At 37.5% G+C, this 12,812-nt stretch overlaps 2 protein-coding genes across 2 annotated transcripts in view; one reads left to right on the top strand and one right to left on the bottom strand.

Moving 5' to 3' along the window:
* The window catches only part of GALNTL6 (polypeptide N-acetylgalactosaminyltransferase like 6), a 1,114,860-nt gene that overhangs the window by 781,393 nt on the left and 320,655 nt on the right, over positions 1-12,812 (top strand). The gene's annotated exons all lie outside the window — the stretch shown is intronic.
* LOC118616447 (60S ribosomal protein L34-like) lies at positions 11,545-11,916 on the bottom strand. Its single transcript, XM_036242013.1, has one exon. It carries the CDS (start codon positions 11,914-11,916, stop codon positions 11,545-11,547), a length of 372 nt encoding a protein of 123 aa, XP_036097906.1.

The following is a 12,812-nucleotide window of genomic DNA, read 5'->3' as shown; positions in this document are numbered from 1 at the left end:
TCACCCAAGGCAATTTTTTCATTGATTTTTAGACAAAGTGGAAGGGAGGGAGGGAAAGAGAGAAACATCAATGTGAGAGGGATACATCAATTGGCTGCCTCCTGCATGACCCTGATTGTGTCAGAGATCAAACTTGCCACCCAAATACATGCCCTTGACCAGGAATCAAACCAGAGACCCTTTGGTTCGCAGGCCAATGCTCTAACCACTGAGAAAAACTGTCAAGGGCCTTCATAATATTCTTGCTCTTATTATTTCACTTTCTTCTGAAAATCAGATTTCACTGATTTAGCAGATTGACAAAAGAAAGCCTGTGACATATGTTTTATATTATTTTATTCAAGATGAATTAAAAAGAAAATAGTGAAAAATATACAAAATCATTTTCTGAAGGTAAATGATGTTTAGCACATATAATACATATATGAAAGTATATCTATATGATAAATTCTGAACAATGTCCTATAAATAACAAACCATAATTTAATATAGTAGAATTACCATCTTATATTGGCATAATCCTTTATACATCATTATCATTAATATCATTAATATCATTGTATGCCTTAGAACAACTTTTGTGGATATACTATTATTCTTATATCATAGCTGAGAAGAGTGAAATTTAGAGTAGCAAGTCATTTCAAGAACACATAACTATTAGGCTTCAACTCAGGGCAAGGACCTGAGTATGAAGATCTGGATGACAGCCCTGGCCGATTTGGTTCAGCGGTTAGAACATCAACCTGCAGTCCCAGGAGACCCGGGTTCAGTTCCCGCTAAGGGCATGTACCTCAGTTGCAGTTTGTCCCCAGCCCTGGTTGGGTCGTGCAGGTGGCAACCACTCGATGTGTCCCTTTCACGTCGATCTCTCTCTCTCTCTCTCTCTCTCTCTCTCTCTCTCTCTCTCTCTCTCTTTCTCCCTCTCTCTCCCTCCTACTCTGTCTGAACAAAAGAAATGGGAAGATGTCCTCAGGTGAGGATAAAAAATAAAAAAAAGATCTGGATGACATGACACATCCAAATCTTTCCATCTGTGTTCTTTCCATTAGGCCACAGCTACCTCAGAGGTAAAATGACTCCGGACACCCAGATCCTTTGACTCTCCCTACCCAATTTACTACCCCCAATTTACCTCAGAGTAACTCTGGACCCAGGCAACTCTGAGTCATATAATATGCCTCTTTCCATGCTTCATTATAGTGTAGAACTTTCCTCTCTGATTATGTCTTAAAGGGAAATGATGAGTCAGATAATTCAATTTCACAAAATTAAAACTCTCAGAATATACAAAGTAAATTTTGTGTGAAAAGGGGGAGATAAAGGACAAAGGAAGGAGACACAGTAACATGACAACATTTGGTGGACAGAAACATGGAATCCATCACCAGATAGATAATAACCTAGCCAGATAGATAAACCGGGAATAGATAGCATGCAGAATATTGACTGACAGATTTATTCTGTTTCATTATTTAAGATGATAAAAAAACAAATTGAGGTCATATTTTAGAGCACTTAAGTCCATTTTACATGAACAGTAATATTAGCATTTCTTAAGGAGATGGAGTTTATTTTACTAAATTATTTTATGTGGCAAATCCTTGAAAGTGATATCATGTACAATAAACCAATGTAATGAATATGGAATATGTATGGAATAATGAAATCAAAGATTAGCTTAATAAATAATGTGTCTAGCCCTGACCAGTGTGGCTCAGTTGGTTAGAGCATCCTCCCGTGCACCTAAGGGTTGCTGGTTCAATTCATGGTCATTGCACATATTTGGGTTGTGGGTTTGATCCCCAGACAGGAGGTAACCGATCAATGCTTCTCTCATACATAGATGTTTCTCTCTCTCTCCTCCCTCTTCATCCCCTCTCTCTAGAAGCAGTAAAACATATCCTTAGGTGAGAATTTAAAATAGTAATCATAATGTGTCTAGTGGAAATTTTATAAAGGAATTTGGCTAGACTTTTGAGATAAAATACAGTCTACCCAGTTAAATTTGAATTTTAGATAAACAATTTTTTAGTATAACTTTGTTTTTAATATGGTGCCCTTTTTTATTTGCTAAATACAGTGATCCTATTTTGGGCCAATATAGCTAAGTAGAACTAGTAGAAGGTGGCTATGCCAACCTGTGTAGTGAGTGAGCTGGGCAGTACTTTCTCCCCACTTGGGAAGACCTTTATGGATGGTTTTGTGATTGTGGCATTTATAATCATCTTAACCTGGTCAATTCCATGAAGTTTGGCCAATAGAAATTTTTGTTTGGTATCCTGCCTTAATGTGTTCCCCATAATCTAACAGAGGGAAATTAGAAGAAAAAAATCTGAGCCCCTCCTAGACAGTGGGGTTTACATTCATTGTATTGCCTTTAATTCTTATAATACACCTACCTATTTGACAGGTATTTCTAACCCATTCTACAAATGAGAGAAATGAGGTTGAAAGAGAAAATTGATTTTCCAAAGTGTGAAACAGGGATGTGAACAAGTTTCTATGCTTATTCTTCTCATTAGCTCAGCTTCCATTAGACATTTTTTTGGGGGGTGGAGGGTGTTGGGATATTCTGGCTGAAGATGGAGACCTAACCCACCAAACATGCTGAAAGCTAAAGAAACACAACTCTGAGTAAGCAGCTGTGATGTCTGCCCTGTCCTCAAAGGGATTCTTTTATTTCCTTAGTCATTTATGCAAATGACCATAATAATCTGTGGTCATATGCACAGGGCCAGGCAGAGCCTTAGATGGGCAGAGCCTCAACTCTCCAGAGCTGGCAGGGACATCTATTCCCTTTGATATGTGTGTGCTTAGTAGGAAGAAATGGTTCACCATGCCATTGTAAGACAACTTGAAAACACATTGGCAGTTGGAAACATTTGCTTCCAATGTGACTATTTTACTTATCTAAATCAATGTGCCAAGCAGTGTGTACAATCATTATTTTCAGTCTTTTAACTAAACACACTTTTTACCCTGACCCCTGAAAAAGGGTTTGTATTTATTTTTGTTGGAAATCCATAAAAAAAGTAACCTCAAAGCTTTACTTGAATAGACACAGGTCGTGTGTGTGTGTGTGTGTGTGTGTGTGAGAGAGAGAGATTTGGTCCTAACTGCCATCCATAACTTTTAGCCAAACATATTACAGTCAGAAATAGAAAGGGAAAGTGTCGTGCTTGAGTTCTGTTTGTTAATAATCTAGTTAGCTGCTGAGCCACTGACACATAAATTAAACAGAATGAAGCCCCTAGTGAAATACTTACTGGCCACAACCAAGCAAACTGATGATTTTTCATCAAAAAAATACCAGTTAATGGAGAGTGTTATTTTTATTTAAAAAACAAATAGTGGAAGCAGCAGTTGGCCGTCTTTTGCATTAGCCGTTTAAACTGTAGACATGACCCAGAGGCCATTCTGTGACCTTCAGAGGACAGCTCATTCTCAAAACCATGGGTTCCCTCATTTCCTAACCCTACCCAGTTTCTTCATTTACTCTTTTTTGCTTGAGTTGCAATTTACTTTAATTTTATTTCACAATATGGCAATGTTACTGTGTTTCTTTTTTTCAATTTTTATTTATTTTTTTCTTTTTTTTTTAAATAAAAAACTTAATATTGACATAATTACAGGTGTCCCCCCTTTCTCTGCCTTTTGCCCATCTCTACCCACCTCCGCCTCCCCCTCTCTTAGCCTTCACCACACTATTGTCCTTGTCCATGGGGTATACACATATGTTCTTCAGAGCTAATCCTTCACCTTCTTTATCCAGTGACTCCCATCTTCTTCCCTCAGGCACTGGCCAACTGCTCCATGTACCCATGCTTCTGGTTCCATTTCGTTTGTCATTTTATTTTGTTCATTAGATTCCACATATTAGTGAGATAATATAGTATTTGTCTTTCTCCAACTGGCTTATTTCACTTAGCATAATACTCTCATCCATGCTGTTGCAAAGGATAAAATTTCTTCTTTTTTACAGCCACATAGCATTCCATTGAATGAATGTACCACAGCTGTTTTATCCACTCATCTGCTTGCTGATGGACACTTGGGCTGTTTCCAGATTTGGGCTATTATAAATAATGCTGCTATAAACATCGGTAAAGATAAACATATGGGACTACATCAAGCTAAAAAGCTTCCACATAGCAAAATAAACCATTAAGAAAATGAAAACAGAGCTCACTGTATGGGAGAACATATTCACCAATGATATATCTGATAAGGAGTTAATTTCCAAAATATATGAAGAACTGACACAACTCAACCCCAGGAAGACAAACAGCCAATTACAAAATGGGCAGAGGACCCTGGCTGGTTTGACTCAGCAGTTAGAGAGTCAGCCTATGGACTGAAGGGTTATGGGTTTGATTTCAAGTCAAGGGCACGTACCTGGGTGTTGCATGTTCAGTCCATGGCCCTGGTTGGGGTCCTGTAGGAGGCAACCAATCCATGTGTCTCTCTCACATTGATGTCTCTCTCTCTCTCTCTCCCCCCCTTCTCCCTCTCCTTCTCCCCCTCTCTCCTTCCCTCCACCCCTGCCTCTCTTCCACTCTCTCTAAAAAAATCAATGAAAAAAATATTCTCAGGTGAGGATTAAAAACAACAACAAGAATGGCCAAAGGACCTGAATCAACACTTCTCCAAAGAGGACATACAGATGGCCAATAGACATATGAAAAAATGCTCAAGGCCACTAATCATCAGAGAGATGCAAATAAAAAATTCAGTGAGGTATCACCCCACACCTGTCAGAATGGCTACTGTCAATAAATCAAGAAACAACAAGTACGGGCAAGGATGTGGAGAAAAAGGAATGCTTCATTTACTGTTAACATGCCAGTGACTCTATGAAACTTCTTGCTCATTCTAGAATGACGTTAATTCATTTTTGTTCAAAGGGGAAGTTATTAAACTCATGGTACTTATTCATCAATATTATAGTTATCTGTGCATGCATTATAATGCCCTGACTAAATCTTCAACTCCTCTAGCACTTAAGATATTTTCTTAAATGCATTAAGCAGTCTCATAATTGAGTTTTCAAAAGTTTCAGATGTATAAGTAAAAATATTATGCAAAACTACCATAAACAGGCGAGATAGGAGAGAAACCTGGAAGGGCAGAATGGAAACAAAATATTCAACAAGATTAATGTAGGTCTAGTGCTGTTGTTTTTAAATCTGGGTAATGAAATACCAAAGCAAGCCATTGAGTAAATCTTGTTCATTAGTTTAAAATTCAACTAATCTTTGGTATTCATTCACTTATTTTATTTTCATGGGCATTTCTACTAATTATATAGATGTCTTAATTGCTAAAAATTATAGCCTGTGTCAATATGGCTCTCAGGACAACCTGTGGAAAATTAAGTCCTATTTCAGCATCTTTATTCATTTATCTGTTTATTCATGCTTATAGTGGTATCTATTAGTGTGATATCCAAAGGCATAAAGAAAATACTAGCCCTGGCCTGTTTGGCTCAGCAGTTAGAGCTTCAGCCTGCAGACCAGAGTCTCAGGTTCAGTTCCCATTAAGGGCATATACCTCGGTTGCAGTTTGTCCCCGCCCCAGTTGAGGTTGTGTGGGTGGCAACCAGTCGATGTGTCCCTCTCACATGGTATTTCTCTCTCTTTCCCCTTCTCTCCCTCCCACTCTATCTGAAGATAAATGCAAAAAATGTCCTCGGGTGAGGATAGAATAAAACACTAAGCAGAGCCCTGGTCTGTATGGTTCAATTGGTTGGAGCATCGTACCATATACCAAGAGATTGTGGGTTTGATTCCTGGTCAGGGCACTTACCTAGGTTGTGGGTTTAGTCCCTGGTCAGGGGTGCATATAGGAAGCAAGCAATTGATCTGTCTGTCTCTCTCTCTCTTTCTCTCTCTTTCTCTCTCTCTCTCTCTCTCTCTCTCAAAATCAATAAAAACATATCCTTGGGATAAAAAATAAATAAAATAAAATAAAACACTAGTCAGGAATTGTTGCCAGAGTAAACAAAATATAAAGACTCTCAGTTGTTTTGTGTAGAATGATTCATGGTTCTGACATAGGGACTGAATACCTCATTTGCTTTCTTGTACCTTCTCAAGCTAATTCTATTGTAAGCATTCCCATTGTCCTTGTTCCACATTTTGTAATGTTTTATTTTATTTTATTTTGTTTTATTTTATTTAATGTTTATCTTTTAGAGGGAAAATGGAAGGGAGAGAGAGAGAGAGCAACAACAGTGATAGAGAAACATCTATCAGCTGCCTCCTGCATGCCCCCTACTTGGGATCGAGCCTACAACCCAGGCATGTACCCTGACCAGGAATCAAACTGGGACCTTTCAGTCCATGCGAGGACACTCAATCCACAATATGTCCCATATTTTAAAATACTAGGCCCAATGAATTCTCTTCTGAGCTGACAACTAAATAAAAAGTAATCTTTTCGGTAACATAGTTGGATACTTAAAAAGAAACTAACTCAGCTGCTTCCATAGCATATTAGAGTAAAGAGGTTGGTGTGGGAAGCCTATTGCAGGCATCATGTTTTCTCCAACCCGTTGTCTTTGGGCCAGATAGAGATGCAAGCAGTCAACAGGTAGTCTGTCTCCTCTCAGGCTCCAGGTGCCACTTGCTATATGTCAGTGCTAGATAGTAAACATAGCAATATCCTTGTTTCACCAAAGACATTACTTGAGAGTAATCTAACACAAAGCCCACATTAGGCACTTGGTTAATACTCAAAATAATTAGACCACTCTATTTACAAAATAAACCTGTGGAAATTACATTACAGTGAGTCAATTAATCCTCCTCAGTTAGGGAACTCAGGGGAGTTCAGTATGCCTGTGTTCTCACGAACCCACTGCCAAACCCACCACTTACCAGCCTCTGCAGCAAACCATCTGTGTCCTCCCCCATTAGGAGGGATGGACCACGCAGGATCGCATCCACTTTAGTCCCTCCTACTCCATCTGATGTGGACCTGCAACATCAGCATAACCTGAGCCAAACCTCAGGTCCCATCCTGGGCCAACTAAATCAGAATCCATTTTAGCTCCTTTCCCCAAGTGATTCATACCAGAAGCATTGCTTCAGTCTGCTCAGGAGCTTTGTTCTGTGGACCGATCTTTTTTCTCCAAGGGAATATACACACAAAGATGAGATTCTGACAACATATTAGATGCAAAGCCAAGTATGCAAGTGACCTATATGATTAGTTAAATAAACCAGTCAATACAACAAAACTTCTATAGAAGAAACAGGAAAACTAAAGGTAAACACTATAAAAAAAAGTCATTTTTAACTTTATTAAAATCTTATACATCAAAGGACTGAGTGACTGAATCATACCTATTTCTAAATATAGCAATAGGGTCTGCTGCTCTGTGCTGTCCATTGAGATTCTATGTGCTTTTAGGAGTACTTTAGGAATGACTATTTTTTCAAAGGATCCAATCATATATGGATTTTCAATGCACTATCATTTCTTTCTGGGCTACACCCTCTTGGTCAAGGTATTATTCTTGTGTTTTGTTTTAAATTCAGTCTCACACACATAGTAAAAACCTAACAATTCCTCACAAGGACTTCACATTGTCACATCATCATTTGGTTCTTATAACTCTATTGTGCAGATAACATCACAATCGTTATTTTTCAGGAAACTCTCCAGCATTGCTGATTTTAACTCAATGTGTAAATGTGATTTTTTTTTCATACCGAATCATAGAGTGTGCTTAAACAAAAACGTTTTTGAAAGGATTTGTATTTCACAGATTTGTGCTTTTTTTTTTTAATTTTCACCCGAGGACATTTTTCGAGATTTTGTTCAGATAGAGTGGGAGGGAGGGGGGGGGAGAGAGAGAGAGAGAGAGAGAGAGAGAGAGAGAGAGAGAGAGAGAGAGAGAAATATCGATGTGAAAGGGACACATCAAGTGGCTGCCACCCACACGACCTAACCAGGGCCAGGGACAAACTGCAACCAAGGTACGTGCCCTTAGCGGGAACCGAACCCAGGTCTCTCCAGACTGCAGGCCGACTCTCTATCCACTGAGCCAAACCGACCAGGGCAGATTTGTGCTATTTAGTCTACAAAAAGAAAAATAAACAAATGCAGAAATAATATTCAACTTCTGAAAACTTGCACCTGAAATATCTGTCTGCAGTTTATTTGATAATGAGGTGCTTTATGTGTGAACATGAGTGGGGTGTTTTCAGGTAAAAATGAGTGAACGGAGAGTTAGCCCTATTATTAATTCCTTAGAGCTCCTGAACTTTTCATTTTATGATCCCTCCAATTTATGCATTTTAATACTAAGATAATTTTTTACTACATTTGGGGGGAAGTAGTTTTAGCACTTGGCAGATTGCAGAGAATGTAGGTTTTCATGTTCTCCTCTGGGCTGGGGAAAAGCCTAGAGGAAAACAAGTGTGGGGCAGTGTCAGGATCATAAATATTCATTTCCTGGCTGCTTCTTTAAAGGCACAGAATGTAGAACTTTACTTAGTGCCATAAATAAGCTCTAAGTTTACATAGAGAAGCTGGTTATGTGACATTTCCTAACTAACCTCCTTTAAATCATTTTGATATATGCTGTAGAGAGTGAATGGTAAATGTGTTCCTAGAAACAGAATACCTTGTAATGCTATTTCCTAGAGATCTTCCTCTTTTTATTCACCTGGCTTTAAGAATTACTTACAAAAACTCACAATATGATTAAAAATTAATATGACAGCTGTAGTCCATCAAAGGGGAAAGACCCCATAAATAATGCATTTGGAAAACTATCTGAGGAATAACTAATAAGTTTAAATTTGTGGTAAATTATTAACAACTAGGGAGCATATATAATCCTGTTACTTTGCTAGTTGGAATGTTCCCATTTTAATGAATTTAACAATAGATTCCTTTCTATAATCCAAAGTGAGAAACCAGGAGCTATAGAAGTAAATTGTGGATATTAAAAATATTTTTGATTTTCAACATCCACCATCACTTGAAAAAAAAACTTTTAGAATTTATTAGAATTCTTGGACATAATATAAATGATATAATGTGCTCTTAATTGTTATGGACACTGTTAAATGTTTCACATGCAGCATTATCCTCACAGTGACCTTGAGAGGTAGGTCTTATCGCACTCAACCTGAGCTCGGTGATGTGTACTGACTAGAAAGACCGCACTCAGAGTAAAGAATCATGTTTATAGCCATTACACCACTCACCCTATGCTACAAAGGCTCAGATTTGTTGCTTAAGATGAGAAAGGACTCACCATCATTGGTGTGGCTTGGGCCTCCTCTCAGAATTACAAGTTCACTTTCTGGACAGCACAGAAATATCCCTTTTCTAAATACTCTGCCCATAATGCTTATAGAGAGATTATATCTAATTTTTCATACATATATCATTTTAAGAACACTTTTATGAGATATTAACACACACTTGGTAGAATGGCTTTTATCAAGAAAACAGATAAGTACTGGTGAGGATTTGGAGAAAAAGAAAACTTGTGTGCTGTTGGTGGGAATGTTAACTGGTACAGCTATTATAAGAAAAATATCTAATTTTCTCAAAAAATAAAAATAGAAGCATGATATGATCCAGCAATTCCACATCTGGGAATATATCTGAAGGATGCAAAATCAGTATCTCAAAGGGATATCTGCACCCATCTTCTTGCAGCATTATTCACAATAGTCAAGACATGGAAACAACATATGTGTCCATCAGTGAATGAATAGACAAAGGAAATGTGAGATATATATATATATATATATATATATATATATATATATATATATATAAACTATAAATATATATTTTTTATTCAGCTATAAAAAAGAAGGAAGTTCTGCCGTATGTAACAACATGGATGGACCTTCAGGCATTATGCTAAGTGAAATAAGCCAGACAAAGACAAATACTACTGTTTAGTACCATTTTCACATGGAATCTAAAACTGAAAAGTCAAATTCATAGAAACTCATGGCAGAATTAGGAACAAGTGTTGGTCATAGGGTATAAACTTTTAGTTATAAGAGGAATACATTGTAAACATCTAGTGTACAGCATGGTAACTATAGGTAATAATACTGTTGTATTTTGAAATGTGCTAAGAGAGTAAATCTTAAGCATTTTCACCACTCTCCGCCAAAAAATCATGGGAGTTGATGGGTGTGTTAACTTGATTGTGGTTATTATTTCAAAATGTATACATACATATATCAAATGGTTGCATTCACATTTTAAATACATACAATTTTATTTTATTTTTTCTTTTTTATTGATTTTAGAGAGAAAGGAAGGGAGAGGGAGAGAGAGATAGAAATATCAGTGAGAGAGAACATCGATTGACCGCCTCCTGCTTGCCCGCCAGTGGGGATTTGGCCCACAACCTGGGCATGTACCCTGACCGGAAATGAACCGGTGACCTCCTGGTGCATGGGTCAATACTCAACCACTGAGCCACACAATTTTATTTTTTAATTATACATCAATAGAACTTGAGGGGGGGGGGGCATGTACTTCTAGTAAGAGGCCTCTTTATCTCTTAGGTCTGTGTCCCAGCCCTGGCCCCAATGACTTCCAGCTGTGTACAGAGTTCTCTCTCCCCTCTTTTTACTGGATAAAGTGCTCCTTCCAACCCAAGATTGGTGCACTGGTTGAATCTAGGTGAACTTTTCTTCTATTGAGAGTCTCTGTGATGCTAGTGAGATCCTCAAGCTGCTCTCTTCCTAAAAAGACATCTTCTCTTGTTATATTTACTTATATATGCCTGTGGATCTGCCCAAGGCAGGACCTTTTATGCCCTCCAAAAGCAAACCTAATTTTTTATGTGATCATCAATTATGCACATCTTATCTCTTCTCAGCAACCTGTTTATAATGTGGCAACACAATGGTGGCTTGAATCGGCCCTGGTGAAAGTATTTACACCATGCAAATTGGCACACACTACAACTCAGAGTGCTTTTCCAAAAAGGTTCAGTGTACCACTGCCTAGAGAGCATACATTGTCACCTCTGTTATTCATTATGCTCTATTCTTACTCTGTAATTAGCTAGGACCAGGGTATGGTTATATGGCTGAAGTGGTTTGAACTATTTATGTTTATTATTAATAGAATTAGTAGTAGTATAAAAAAGGTAGACTGTAAATAGTGAAAAGAAAACTAGATGAGTTCAAATACTTTTTTATTTTTATTTTTTTCTATGAAAATGAATGTAGTTTTTATTTGTGGAAGTTAAAAGTCTAAAAGCACAGAACACATTTTCAGAAGACCAATTTTACTTTGATCGATTTATAGTTAATATTTGCAATATTCGAATGTACTTAGGTAATGTACAGTTAAGTAAATCAAACCAAATCAGGAATTCAAAAGCAACTGGTCTTCTTGATTTATTCACAGCGTACACTGGAAATTTTGAGAAAAAGAACACACGTTAACAAAAAGAACACGGGCAAATGCAAACGCTAGTTTATTTTTATTTTTTTTATTTTTTTTATTTTTGCCTTGTAATTTCTTTTATTACTCAAAAAAGATTCATTTTTTTAATTTAGCTTTCTGACTCTGGGCTTGTGCTTTCAATACTTTCACAATGATTTTCTGCTTCTCAATAAAGAAAGCACGCTTGATCCTGTCACAGACGCATTTGGCACACATGGATCCACCATAGGCCCTGCTGACATGTTTTTTCGTTTTAGACAACCTCCTTAGGACTTTAGGTCTCACGGCACAAACAGCACGAACTCCACGAAGTCGGCCTGGGCACACGCCACAAGCAGACTTTGGTGCTTTCCCAACCTTCTTGGTATGAAGGTAAACAATTCTATTACCAGGGGTTCGGGATAGCCTAGTTTTGTTAGAGGCTGTATTGTGGGACAGCCTCCGACGGTATGTCAAACGCTGCATCATTGTGAGCGCCTGAGGTCCACGTCCCCGGAAGAGCTCAAACGCTAGTTTATACGCTGAGTATTTTTAAAGGGATTAGAAAGCATGCTCAATTAGCATGCAGCTTTTTCTCACTTAAATTAACAGATGCATTTTTATCTGCTTGTGTACAGCAAAGGATTAGAACCTCAACTGACTTATGATTTCAGATATGTGCCATTTCAAAATTATATTCCATGGAATTTACTTTACCACTCTTACCATTGATTCTTCAAATAAGTAAAGTACATAAGGCCTCATTCCTCGAAACTGCTTTTAAACAGCATTTTAATTTCTAGGTAGAAACCTAGAAATCCCTGGTACAGTGTCTGGACTTAGTCTTATTTAATATAGGAATTGAATATGCAAAAAAAAAAAAAAAAAATTCATCCTTTTCTTTATTCTTGGAGAAGAAAAGAGGTGGAAATAGGGTTGCAGTATTTAAGAATCACACAGGAGAACAATGAATCTTTTACAATACCAACAATCTACAGTAAAAAACTACAGATGTCATCATTTTTATCATTCATGCTGGATCAAAAACTTAGGTTCCCCTCTATGTATCTCAATTATTTCAACCTCATACTCTCTCCAAAATACAAAGATAAAGTCAATTAGTATTTCCTAAGCAGAAGACCAAACACCAAAGGGAATTCTTCCTTCCACCATCTTTCGATAGGATTTCACTGAAGTAGAAATCTAACACGTAAATATGAATCTCTTGGCCAAGTAGGAAACTACAGCTGTTACAGGTATTACCCTACACAGTCACTACAGGTATTACATATTAAATTAAACCCAGCATTAAATAGGCTTGCACAATTTTGCTGTGAATGATAGCAGTGATGATGCTGGTGAAAAAGGACTCTTCTTTAGTCCAA

The sequence above is a fragment of the Molossus molossus genome, unplaced genomic scaffold, assembly GCF_014108415.1.
Source record: "Molossus molossus isolate mMolMol1 unplaced genomic scaffold, mMolMol1.p scaffold_m16_p_4, whole genome shotgun sequence".
NCBI classification, from domain to species: Eukaryota; Metazoa; Chordata; class Mammalia; order Chiroptera; family Molossidae; genus Molossus; species Molossus molossus.
The sequence above is the reverse complement of the archived record's forward strand: the minus strand, read 5'-3'. Positions and strand labels throughout refer to the sequence as shown.

Excerpts from the sequence above, each read along its gene's own strand:
- LOC118616447 (XM_036242013.1), bottom strand. The coding sequence starts at position 11,916 with ATGATGCAGCGTTTGACATACCGTCGGAGGCTGTCCCACAATACAGCC.